Here is a 14,167-nt window from a genome sequence, read left to right on the forward strand (position 1 = left end):
AGTTGTGAGACACAGAACTATGTTGAGGTAAACAACACCCTCCTCTTCAGCAGGAAGATCACAGAACAACAAAGATGATTTTAAAATTGAGACAAAATGTGATCCCAAAAGAATGAACTGGACTATAATGAACAATCAGCACAGCGTGTGATCAAAGTTGAAAAGTAACTTGTGTTGTCTCCCAGAGAGTAAACTGCAGAAAAATAAGTTACGCAATCACCTTGATAACAGGCTGTTAGTCTGTGTGTCTGCACAATAACACCTGCGTCTGTGTGTCAAAACATTTTCACGAAACCTGTTGTGCTTCATTTGTTTGACCGATTTGCAATCATAACATTTGTAAATCTTTGACATGGACTGCTTTTTTTTATATTTTCCAACAGATTGGAACTTGAATGTAGAGGATTTTGTATTTATTATGTCCAGTATTTCATAGTTTTTATTTCTATTTTATATAGTTAACTTTATCCTGTTTTGTTGAACATGTATAAAATGTGATACCTATCCTTTCTGTTTTGTGAGATGTTAAAAAGAATCAGGATTCAACATACTGTGTGAAGTTCCTTGAGATAATGTACAGTATTTTTCTTATTGCACTATACAAATAAAATGTAATTGTCACGTACTGTGGATGTAATGTGTTTGTGTTTGTACTTCCAACAAGGAAGGATTTACCTTCTTTGGTTTTGAGACGGGTTTCAAATTGGTTTCAGAGTCAAAAATAAATGTATTTATTCTAAACTCCACAAAATAAACTAGGGTTCAGTGTAAAGTCCAAAAGTTTGGTTTGCGTAGTGGAACTCTGCCCCATCAATAATCACACAATCTACCCACTCACCCCACTTTGTAGGCAGTAAAATGATTCTCCTCAACTGAGACAGTATATATAATTTATTTCTACATTATTAAAGTTTTTCTTTTGATTCAATTTGTAATGAGTACTTGAAATGGAGTACTATACTGCATTGGCCATTGACTTTATTATTGGGCCCAATTGCAGTGGATGATTTCCACTGGTCTTCAACACAAAGTCTCTGAAATACTGACACCAAGTGAGCAAATATGAAACTAGCAGCTCTAGGAGCAACTATTTCCTCATACCTCTCCCTGATAAATTCTCTTTGTTTTCTTTTCCTTTTTGTGTCTAATAGCTGTATTCGGTTTTGTTTTGTTTTTAGTTTAAGTTCATCATCATTGCTGTTTTTTAACAACGGCCTTTGTCAAGTAGCAGGTGCTGTGTAGTTGTTTGTTTGCTTCACAAATCTCCCTGGGATTCTATGAGTCAGCTGCTGAACACAACATTTGTGTATATGTTGTGTTTCCGGGTGTGTTGGTGTGTGCACAAGAGTTAAACTGAAACTAAGCCTGTGCCTTATGTAAAAAGGCAAACCTAAACCACGATGACAGGGAGGAAACTGTAGTTTCTGTGTCAGTGAAACTGTCACAGTAGTTGAAAGCTCTCAGCCATCCCACCCTCATTCTCAGTCCCTTTTAAACACTGGTTTCCCTCAGGCACACTAATAGAGTGTGTTGTATAGAGTTCTTCATTCACTCAGGTGGCCACGAAGTAGACAACACTGTGTGTCCGAACGTAAACTCTTTGAGTTTGATGTTCCAAGTTACATTTCTGACTGTTTTTGGAAGCATAACATTTCCCAGCATCTCAGAATGTGTGGACTCACACCTCACTGACTTTCCAGAAGGAGTCAGTTACATTTGAAGAGCATTACAATGAGACTCTGTGCACAAAATAAGAACAAACTGTAAGAAGAATCAGTTTCTAAAAAATGACCGTCCCCAAGATTTCGATATGCTGTGGCTGAAACACACTTTTGCATGTTGAATAATTTGTGTGAAGCCTTTGTCTTGTATTGCACGAGAAGAATTTGGAGCATTGCAGCATTGGGAGACTGATGCAGCAAGAACACAGGGAATCAACTTTACATCCATCTCACTATTGGTTAATTCCTGTTTTTACCACTGAGCTGATACAGTCTGTTCATTCAGACTAATTTAAGTCTGATTTGTCCTGCACTGTTGACTTGTCATGGTACAAAATATATTACAATGGCTCTGCTTTATTTTAGTTTCCCACAGAACCAGCACACACACACACAGCTCCCTGAATTAAATTAAACCATAATCAAATGTATTATTTACCAGATATTTTCATGCAATGAAGTTTCAACATGTCCTCTCTGAGAAAGGGCTGAAGTACACGGTCAAGCACAGATTGTAAATAGGCTAAGTGACTGTGTTAGGTGTTTATTATTTAATAATAACCTCATGTAGGGTTTTAAACTTTTAAAATTATGTACACCCCATTTGAATGGAGGCCTGTGTGGGGGATTATATCAAATTCACCATGTGAACTCTAAAAGGAATTTTCACATGCCTAAACAAGCATTTTATGTCCATAATCCAATGAAAAGTATTGAATTTTTCAGTGGTGTCCTGCTGTGAAGTGGACAATATTCACATGTTGATTCACATTTGAAGTGCTCAGTGCAAACTAATAAACATTGCCCAATGTTTCCTTAAAGTCAAAATGTATTTCTCAGCATTTCTCCTGCTCCACAGTGGACAATATTCAAGTGACACAATGCCACCAGTGTTACTTTCATACACAGCACCAGTCCAGTGATTTGGTGTGGAAATGGAAATTAAATCATTTGCAGTTCAGTTAGGATGTCAATGATTCTATAAAAGGTAGGACCGATGGTTTAGCAGTACACAGGAGCGTAACAAGCACCACTGCAATACCCGATTGCCAAATATTGCAACAACTCTGTGCTTTTCAGGATTTCTCCTGCTCCCAGGATTCTGTAGTCTCTTCACTAAAGACCTTACCGTCAGTTTTGATGGCGATTTACTGTGCCCAGGCTTACAGAGACCAACTAACTAAACTAAAATTAAATTGAGGACCCCCTAATGATATCACTGGCAAACTCCATTTACTTTATGACACCAAAGAAATACACATATGTCTAAATCTGCAAATTATGTCCATCCCTCTGAGAATTTTTTTTATCCCTTGGTAAAGACTCTTGGACAACGCAAAACATACAATTAGAAATCATCTTTAATAGATACTTACAAACAAATCTACAAGGAATACAAATTAACAGGGATCTGCAAGCAAGGAAAAGTATTGTGTGGTACAGTCTGTCCACATACAGCTGAGTGCCGATTGTGTACATCTGCACATTGAAAAATACTAAAATGTCGACAGGTCTATGATATGGCATTTGACGATATGTTGGCCTTCATATTTGTGCAGCAGTTTGTGGATTGTCTTTTCTGTTGAAATGTCTTAATTCTAATGAGTTTGCCGATTCAGATACAAAGCTGTTCATCCAGTCCGTTTCACCCCAACCCCCTCTAAAAACACTAACACTACCATCAATGGCTTTCAGCGATGCAACAGTGAGGCCCAAGAGTAGCAGGTCGTCATCACTCCCAACAGTTGCACAACAGAAGCAGTTTCACAAAGTGATTTCTATTCTCTGGCTTAACGTGCAACCCAGTAAAAAAAACAAAAAACCCATCCATCTGATGACACCAATTGAATGAATAAGAACAGCACTCTGGGCTTTGACAACATGTACTTAAAATTATTTTACTACAAAAAGCAGGAGTAACAGAAAAGATTTAAAAAAAGACACTGATCGTACAGAGAAAAAAAATCCCGCAGATGTATGCTACAAATAATCACAGTGACAAAATTCTTCTGTTACAATTTCTTCTGTTGATGTTCCTGTATGACGCTTGATGGTAAGCATTGAGGCACATCCATCCATATTGCAGACGGAGTGGTCAGAGATTCTGCCTCAGTGGTCAGCATCTCCTTTCTGTATTGCGTGAACAGCATTTTTTTATTTTTTATTATCCATTTTAAAACCACATTTTCTAAAATCAATTAGGATTTCATGTTACAATTCTAAAAGTGTTTTCATGAGTATGTGGTGCCAACATGTGGTCAGATACTGACAGTGCACCTCTGCACAAAGTTCAGTTGACATCACATATGTGTCTTTGCACCATAGCATTTGAATTTAAAAGGCTACAAGATAGAAATTAATAATCATAAAGCCCCAGAGGTCGCAGCAGAGGTACGGACTACTTATGCCACATCAACTTTCAAACTGGAAGAGGTACACCAACATGGTGACTGTCATGGCATGGTCTGGATCTGCATGTGCATAGTGCTCAGTGATTCCTGATCTTATAAAGTTAGATAATACAGTTACAAAGAGTCATTAAAAACCAGGTAAGAAACTCAGAAATGAGTCGAGTCACCGACACAGAAGCATACTTGTTGAGTCAGTCCTGGAGGTTTGCGCAATGCTGTCAAACGGGTTCAACCCAAGTAGAATCCCAGAGAAGCTTGAGAAAGAGGGCGTGTGCGGTGTGTGTGTGCTGTGACTTTCATCAACGTCATTGGTAGAGCAGGTAGTTCTTGAGAGAGGCCGGCAGGGGCAGTCTATGGATTTCATTCAGACGGTCTCGTCCTAAAGCCACTCTCACTGAACGCCTACACAGGTCCATCAGCGAGAGAGGTTCAGCTGAAGAGAGACAAGGAAGGAGAGAGATCAGGGAGGGCATTTTTATTCTGTTTACAACTGTCATTTCAGGTGCGTCTATGCTTGAATGCGTTACCCATAATCACTTTTCATAGATATGAAATCATTTGTCTCTATTCATGTTCCCATTAGCACAGAATAAGCAAACATGTACAATGTAATAACAAAATAAAACATGTAAATATAAATCTGTTTTTTTATAAAAGATATTAGATCAAATCAGTCAACTCAATACAACATATTTGTTGTTTGACCACTTGTTAGAAATACTAGTTGTTAGAGTTAAGAGTTTTAATGTGGACATTCAGGGAGAAGCATCTTGAACATTTCTATTATTAGTGCCAAGACACAGACCTTTCTTGAAAATTTAAATGTATCAATAACACTTTTTTTTTTTAACAAAAAAAAAAGGAAATATCTGATAAAACATGATTAAGAATGTGATTAAACATTCCAAGGCAAATACTGGTTCTTCACAATTGTCAATAACTATATTTTAAATACACATTTTGCTCCGTTTCCAAAAAGTGCTAATGTATATCTACGACTAAAAAGACACATTACCAACACATTTTGAGTTTTAACTTATTTTGATGGCGTGTGCATGATTGGGGACTTCCCGGCTCCTCACCCAACAGCAAGAGCAAAGTCTTATCAAATTGAAACTGGTTTCATGCAGTTTCATGCATATCACTGCTTGTGCGTCAGACTTAAACTAGGTCAAGTGATCTAAGCTGAACATAAAAATCTAATGAGCACAGAGCAGTTGGGACATGACGATAGCGCAACATGTTTTGATGAGCTCATGACTCTTTTTCTGTGGAATAATTGAGATTAAGCCAATTGAAATTAATTCACATCCATCAAGGGAAAAAAACAAAAAACAAGCAGCTTTCTTGTGTGCGTCAACATGGAGAAACACTGGCTGTTTTTGCGTGACAAATATCACAGCCCACTTCTTAAAAAGTACAGGTGTTGACAGATGCTACAGCAGATAATAGTGACAGCATGTCTTTACACTTGCATGAGAAAAAGTGAGTCAGAGACAAAGTTACGTATTGATTCAAATTCTTTGAGTGGCAAAGCAAGATTATAAATTAGTCAAGTTATCACATGTACTGCTTTTATGCAACAGCCAAGAAGGGACTGATTGCCAGAGACAACAATGCTGCTCTACAGTAACCCCATATGTAATATGTTCTTTACAGTATGATAAATGCTGAAGGGTCACACCTATGTTTACTGCAACAATGAATGTCATCTCTTGTTACACAATATGTCACAACACTGATTCTTATGAGGAAAATAAAACGACTAAGAACGTTCTTTTTAATATTAAAAGTTTGTACTTACGATCAAGACCATTTATGTACCGGATTCGTATTTCACAGTGTCCCCACACGGCACTCACCACCGGGTACAGCTTCCTGCCCTTAAGTCCTCTGAAAGCCACCCCTAGATAATGCCCATCAACTATGTAACCTAGAGTTCCCTCGTCCATGTCCAAGACTACTAAGAGGGAGTCTGGGATGATGAAGGTGTCGTCTGGCTCGAGGAAGGCTGGGTAGGATTTTCCTGGGTGGTTCTTGCCATCGTGGTAGAGTTTACTCCTGCATAGGTCCCAGCCCCAAGACTCAGCATTGCTTCCTACCAAAGCTGTGTAGCCCACTGAGTGTAGTGGAGCGTCACTTGTCGCTACTCCTACCACAGCATGTGTGCCGCGCTGGCGCATAGCCCAGCTTATCTCCCACACATGCAAACCCCTCGTGTAGCCAATACGGCCCCGGATGGCATCTGTGCTCTGCGCCACTGGGTGCCTGTGAAACACCAGCTTGTTGTCATCCTTGACGAAGATGTTAAGGGAACGGTCATCGTTGTTCCATGAGTGCTGGACCTGGATGTCCACGCTGGCAGGTGGCATGTCCAGCAGTAGATCCAATCGAGACGGCTTGGTGTGACTCAGGGCCTGTAGCTCCAGCTTCAGGGGACTGAAGGCCGGATCCCGCATATCAATGGTTTTGATGCCACCTGGGACTTTTTGCCCCATGCTCAGGGTTGTTATAGTGGCTCCCTCTTCCTCTTCCTTCTCCCCCCTCCTCAAAGACTAATGGGGGGAGAAATCAGCCTCAGACCCTCTCCTCCACTGTGCTCATGCAACCCAAGAAACAGGTTTGTACTCCTCTGCCACCAGATGTAGACAGCCAAGGTCAAACCGGGTGGTGAATGAAGCCTCTGTACAAAGAGTAAAAGAGATGGGGGGGGAAAAGGCCATTATTCTCTGGTAGCCATTTGTGTATTTGCATCATGAAATGTTAGCATCAGTTTCTAAAAAGATTCCTTAAAAACAAAATTGTGCCCTTTTTAGATTGTACAGTCTTTGTAGCACATGCAACAGTTCATGTTTACATGGAAAATTCACTAATGTATTAAATGACTGCATTTGGTTCCAGTGAACAACTTCTGACATAAGCTGCCAAGCTGTTTATCAAAGGTGGCTTTGTTGTCATGTGACGCTTCATGTATGAAAACATAAAGACACTGTCCCCCACAGGCAATCTGATACGTAAAGATAAATACAGAAAATAGTGTTCACACACACAACCATTCCATTTTGCTGTGAAGCAGAGTCTCGTTTTAGTCCGTTCTGTTGCACTATATTGTTGAGTCAACCAAGACAGACAAGACCGACAAGTTTCTGCTACTCAACAGTCAATGCATTTTCTAGAATGAATGGATTATGTATAATGGATGGCCCATTAACTGTAGAAAGACTGGCCTAGTTACAATGTCAGACTGAAAAGCTGCACTTTAATAACAGACATGTTTTAGCTGCTGAATGCACATAGTCAATAATCAAACAGTATGTATGTAGAGTAGATGTGATCATGATGAGATTGTATAGATTTGCCATATCAAATTCAAACACTGTACTTAAATTAGGACTGCAACCAACTATTATGTTCATGGGGTAAAGAATGTCAATAGGTGTTTCTGAACTTCGAAATTATGTTTTGTTTAGTTTATTCACATAGCGAAGCAAAGTAGTCAAACAGCTGAAATTAAATAAAAAAGAAATAAATCCAAAAAGAAAAACGTGGAAACAAATTCACAGATCAAATATTACATATGATAAAAACTAAAATCATTGTTGCTTCTTTATGGCAAGTGTCAGTTTTTACTACAGCCAAAGCCAGTATCTCAAATCTTTCTCCATCAAATTAACCATTGCTACATTAAATCACATCCAGTATACCTTGATAGGATTTCATCCATACAGTTCCTAATATTTCCCACAAAGAAAAAATGGGAGGACAGTAGTCTCACTATTTAAGATTTAGTTAAGGGGCACAGCAAACGCATCCTATACTTGTGGAACCGAGACGGTTTGACCTGCAGTATAGACGAGTTATACAACACAGGACACATGTGTCCTGTGTTGTCCACAACCTCAGGCAGGTTGTGTGTCACAGTATAGCATTTGGATTATTTCTCTTTCTGATAAGTTCATGTTCTTGGAATTCCGGATGTTCAACATTCTATCTTGATTCAGATTTCCTCACAGGTTCAGCTTTTCAAATCACACCCAGAGCAATACAGTGAGCAGAGATCTGTTTATCTGGCATTATTTGATTAGCTGTTCAATTTTGCTCCATACAAAACAGCATAAAAAAAAAACCTGTAATCTCACTATATTGCCATTGTTCCCCTACATATCACACAGGCACACTAGAACATGCATGGAAAACAATATGGTGGAGGAGAGAAAAATGAATACAATATTGTTTTTACGGTTTTAGAAAAGCCAACACAAAAGAATTGCTAGGAAGCAAAGATGTATATTCCACCCTAATCCTCAGTGGACAAACCTTTACTCGGCTATTCTGTAAGTGAAATATTCCCACTAACTCCAAAAATAGATAAAGGGGGAAAACTCCAGCTATTTCCTATTAAATGGTTGTCTAGTCAGAGGGCAACAGGAAAACGGTAATAAAATGTCTGGCTTAAAAAAAAAGGAGAAAAAAAAGATGTTCTGTTGTCTTTGAGGGACACAGCTCTTTTGAGACAGAGCTCCAAGCATGCAGAAACTTGACAATAAAAGCCTGAAGAGTACCTGCTGTGCTTTACTTCACCTACTCCATTACAACAGAACAAAGCTGTAGCTGTTTTTTTAGTCAAGTAAAAAACCTGAATATTATATTACAACAAGACTTCAAGCCACTCGTCTATTTTATAAAGTAAAAACTATCCTCACTATTATTTACCCTGATGTGTCATGCTTCACATTAGTCATCAAGATCCCACAGATGCGATGCTACTTTTTGTGGGTGCATGTGTGACAACGGCTGTGCTTCTAAGTTCAGCCTGTGTTGCAGTGAGGCTGTAGAACGCATTGTGTAATGCGGAAAACTGTGCTTCTGGGAAGGACACTAATTGAATTGTAGACAAGAGTTCATTGAGAAGTGCTTTGGCTCTTCTTCTAATGCAAGTAAACAACCATTTAAATGGGTCATGCCTCTCCAGTGATTTCAAAACAGGAGGGAAGAAAGAGTGCATAAGCCGGTGGCCACAATCTGAATGTAAACATCTCCATTTCACTGCCTGTCCAACATTCAGGTGGACCAAAACGTGTTAATCTGCACAAAATACGGAGAGTTTACCAATTCCTCTTCCAGCGACAAAAGTATTACGCACACAAAATCTACAATTAAACTTAAAACAGAACAGGATTCTTCAATGTCAAACCAATGTCCACGCTTAATTTCCTCATAAGAGTTCAATGATGTCGTCAGAATCGCCCAGGTCCTGACCTCTGTATACCAAAACATGCTAACCCGCAATATCCGCAGCTGACTGACACACCATCATGAGGTTTCATAATGATTACGAGTTATCAGTCTCTCCTGTTCTCTTTCTCCCTCAGCAATAATGCTGCCAAAACTGCTCTTTACAATAAGGATCAATAAGACCAAAGATCCTCTGATTTCCCGCTTTTAAAATATTCATCAGTTATCTGGTCGTAGTAACCATCACAATTCAGCTCTTTCAATGACACGGACAAAAACAATCTCTCCCATTTTAGGGCACAAGTGTAACAAAACTGCTTTTTTTTTTTAAACACGGCAGTCATAGTTCTTGGTTTGACCATCAGACCATCTCTTCTGAGAGCACCTCTATTCCTAACATCACTAGCACACTGACACGACCATCTAAAATTTGAAGTACACATTTAGGCCGAGCCCCTGTATGTCATCTTATTGAGCAGATTAAGCAGTTGGTTTTTATTCCAATTTTTCTCCCATTTGAAAACTTTTGGCACAAAAGGTCACAGAGTTTTCTTTTTTTGTGTGTTACCTCTGCACATGTTAAACTAAAAGACACAAATTATAAAGATGGGGGTCAGATGGTAATTTCTTCAAAAATGTGTTGGTTTAACACAAATTTACCAAACAATAAAGAGGGTCTTCACCCATTTACCCTGGACTTTAAGATAAGTATGTCCAGTAGGCTAAAAGGTGACTTGTGGGGGGAATTTGTTTGAGCTGGGATCCAGGAATAGGAAGCTTCTGGGCAACCAAGTTGGTTTGGAGCTGATTAAAATTCAAGAGGTCTCACTGCATTTGCTGGGCCAAGACAACACTTGCCTCTATTGGAAGGCTCAATTTAGACCAGGCATACCTGAACCTAAATCATAGCCCGTAGCTGAGAACAAAAACAAATACATTAAATTTATGGACACTAGAGCTGCAATCAAATTCGTAATCAAATAATTTGCCGATTATTTTCTCGATTAATCGAGTAATTGTTTGGTCCATAAAATGTCAGAAAACGTAACAAAACGTTGATCAGTATATGTCAAACCTAGACATTATGATGTTCCTTAATATCTTGTTTTGTCCACAAAGCAAGATTATTCAGTTTTAAGGATTTATTTGTTTATGGAGCAAAGAACATATGCACATTTAAGAAGTTAAAACAATCAGAAATCGTGTTTTAATAATGATTAATCGATTATCAAAATAGTTGACAATTAATTTAGTAATTGATTAATGGAGTACCTGTTTCAGCTCTAAAAGGAGACCATTGCTTGAATGTGTTGTTTATTATACAGGGTGTCTCTTTACAATGTTAAAAGTTTATTACAAAAGGCAGTTGATAAGATATCTTAACCAGATTTGTTTATTGTAATCAGTGGTTGTACTATTTATTTATTTTATTTTTTTTTTTAAATTGTAAAGAGGCTTTATGGACACCCTATATGTTAGAACATAATGCAGCCTATGATTATCTTGTTGTGAATGACAGAATGTTTTAGCTTTGAAGAAATATTTTAATCTTCCAATTAAACATATTTACTGTAGTTTAATTTGTTCAATGACCTTTTCTTTGTGCATTCTGTTCCATGACATTAACAGACACACCTTATTAAATTGAACTAACAAAAGCTCTCCAACAAAAACTACCTTCATATGGTTTTGTGTTTGGTAGTTGCTTTTTAAAAGACATCATTACAGGGGTTAGGGTTTGTGATGCAGGCTAAGGCTTTGAGCCATTTCTTTCATTTGATCCAGTTTCATTGGCATAAACATAGTAGACGAGATATTAACACATCTCAGCACACCTGTTTTTATTGAATAGGGTGAATGACAAAATGTGTCTCAGAGTCAGTATAGGCAATAGTCCACTAACTACACTCTCCAGAAAGACAAACATGCATCAACAACCGTATTCAAGTCAAACCTATCAACATGTTTATAAGATTGGTTGTTTAAACTGGAGATGTTAATGGTTGACTGGCGTTAAGAATTTAACCAATCAAAAATGTATTAAAGGGATGATGTCAATGTCCTGTTATTGATTTTATTATACAATTTCCTTATTGGTCTATTGCTAGATGTAAATGGTTGAAAGCAAATGTCTTACAAGGTTGCCCAGGTGACGCAAGTGTTCTCAGGAGGTTGACTTAATGACACAGCTTTTTCAAGCATCACCCCAATAGTTTTATTGTTCTATTATTGTTTATTTATGTTCAACAAATAACCAACAATAGTTTATTACATTTACAACCCTTGTTTAGACCCATTATCTCTAATAAAGTTGCAACTAATTTATGGATGCAAAATAATATCAGGGCCAATAGATTATCAGTGAATAGTGGGGAAAGTGTATCATGTTTAGTTATTCCACTAATGTAAAAATCCCATTAATTGAGACAATAAATGCAAAAACATTACTACCACAGTCTGGCTGTATTCCACTGTGATTCAGAGGGGAGGGAAAAACACAAGTTTTCACACAAGTCATCTGAAAGGTTGTGATTTAAAAAGTGCAAGAAGCAATCAGAAGTGTAGCATTGAATATAAATTAAATATGCAATTAAAGCCTGCCTCACTGGAGAGGATAATTTGCCAGATTTTGGATGTGATCTGCCCATTCCGATAATCGTGTGTGTGTGTTCCTATTTTAGGCTGATTTGAACAGATTATCTGGCCAAATTATCCTGGAGTGAGGGGTTAACAGATGTGATATTAACTTCATCGGATACATCAAAGTCTTCCCGACTTCAAATTGTAAGTATTAAGCATATTTGATATTTGCGACTGAACAGCAATTGGGGCGTGAGCAGAACAATAACCTATGATGCATGTTGACGGGTAAACGGAGGTTGCATACTTTAGTATAGAAACCATAAATTGTACAAGCCAAGCTGATTCCGTCTTCTCAGCCATGACTTCATCCACAGTTTTTTTGCATCTCAACACATGAGTTTCTGTGAGATCCCAAATCCCTGGAATCGTTTTGAAAATCCTCTAGTGTGGATCAGGCTTGATATACACTGCTGCTGAATAGGTCTTCCAGTTTCTCTTGTCAATTAGATTTCAATGACGTTTCTCCAGTTTGTTTCCCCTTTACAAAAAGGTTTTTGTAGAGTTTTTCCTCACTGAATGTGTGGGTCTAAGGATAGAGTGTGTCACTGTTGTGCGGACTGCAAAGCCCTCCGAGGCAAATTGTGTTTTGATGTTGGGCTATATAAACTTAATTGATGTGACTTGGTATACTGACAACTGCCACCTGCTTTAGGAAATTAATTTCCTCTCACACAAATGCAAAACATGAATGCTGGTTACTTGTAGGCTGTAGCGAATGCCCCGCCACATCACAGTTGGTGGAAACCATTCTCATCTTCAACAGTTAACAGACTATCAGGAATTATCATTTTACACACACTAAAATGTGAAATTATCAGTTTGTGTAATCATTACAGGTTGAATAAATCCACATCTTTGTTTACAGTAAGTGTAAACATCTCAGGATAGACAGTAGTCCACTATAGAACGCAGGAAAGTATTTCCTAAGGTAAAATACATGGATTGTTTTGAAAGGCCTGCTTTTGTTTAAACAGGTTGTCTCTAATAAAGTGGCAACTAAGTGTGTAAGGGCCCTCCTCACCCATAATAGCTTGTCATGCTAGCTAATGCACAGGTAGCCCAATCTTCATGTCAGCTGTCGTGGGTCAGAGAAGCCGAGGAAAGTCCACGCGCGTGACCACGCAGTGTGTCAGCTTGTGGATCTAAGTGTTGACGCGAAACCGCCGTTTACCTGCGCTCGATACAACTGTGTGTTACACAACAACAAGCACTGAGCGTTCATGTTAGCATGAACAACAACAGCAGCAGCACATCCGTGGCTCATACGTGCTAACGACGGTTGAGGACATAAACAGCTCAACGCTGCTTCATGTACAAAGCGGACGTTTAATCGTCTTCGATGTCAAACATGTAAATATGATGTGAAGAGAAGCAGTGGAACCGAAAATAGGCGCCACATGAGCAGAAAGCAGGGGAAGGGGAACAGAGAGGTGGAAGAAAAGCTCACAGGAGCCACCAGACCTTTGAGAGGCGGTTCCGAACAGCACAGTGGAGGGACGACACCGGCTAAAACACTTCAGAGACTCCACGCCATCGTACTTTTCTGATTCCTCGTCGCGGGAGCTTCTACCAATGCAGGCTGGACATGAATTAGGTGAAAATGATGATGGCTTCTCTTCCTAACATCGCTCGCATCACGTGGTAAAATGCTCCCAGCTGCTATGCAAGATTAGCACCTCCCTCCCTACTGACCGTCTGTCAGCAGTCACGGCGAAGTTAGCTTCGCGTTGGTGTCGCGGCTGCATTTAAGAGCAAGGAATTTAATAATACGCATGTATTCATTTATTAATAGCCAGTCTGAATATATATGAAGTTTTTCCATATCAAATATTATAATTTTAGTTGAATGATGAATGAAATCCTTCCAGGATTCATTACTTTTCCCCATTAATTACCTTTCAATGTGCAATTAAATTAAGATAATCCATTATTCCACTTTAAAATATCTATTTTATTTGATTCAGTTGGTTTCTGACTGTATATATTCCACGGTAATTGAAGAAGATATCTTGAATTTAGAGCTGCCACTATCCATTATGACTATAATCGATAAATCTGTCAATTACTTCCTTGTTTGTTCAAGAAAATGTAAGAAATTGTTGAAAAATGGAGATCAGTGTCAAATCTGGAAATGATAATGTTGTCAAATGTCTTGGT

The 14,167-nt window shown here is 38.5% G+C and overlaps 1 protein-coding gene across 1 annotated transcript; it reads right to left on the bottom strand.

Annotated features, from left to right (window-relative positions):
* Window positions 1-3,064: 3,064 nt before the first annotated feature.
* spsb1 (splA/ryanodine receptor domain and SOCS box containing 1) lies at window positions 3,065-13,708 on the bottom strand. The gene is made up of 3 exons (XM_058643728.1): window positions 13,472-13,708; window positions 5,937-6,815; window positions 3,065-4,565 (listed from the first exon to the last, which is right to left on the bottom strand). The coding sequence occupies exons 2-3, from the start codon at window positions 6,628-6,630 to the stop codon at window positions 4,438-4,440; spliced, it is 822 nt and encodes a 273-aa protein (XP_058499711.1). The 5' UTR covers window positions 6,631-6,815; window positions 13,472-13,708; the 3' UTR covers window positions 3,065-4,437.
* Between the last annotated feature and the right edge of the window lie 459 nt (window positions 13,709-14,167).

Source organism: Solea solea, chromosome 11 (genome assembly GCF_958295425.1).
Source record: "Solea solea chromosome 11, fSolSol10.1, whole genome shotgun sequence".
Classification (NCBI taxonomy): Eukaryota; Metazoa; Chordata; class Actinopteri; order Pleuronectiformes; family Soleidae; genus Solea; species Solea solea.

Coding starts and splice junctions, on each gene's coding strand:
- spsb1 (XM_058643728.1), bottom strand. CDS start 6,630: ATGGGGCAAAAAGTCCCAGGTGGCATCAAAACCATTGATATGCGGGAT. Junction 4,566..5,936: donor GTACATAAATGGTCTTGATC/GTAAGTACAAAC, acceptor GTCTCTCTTCAG/CTGAACCTCTCTCGCTGATG.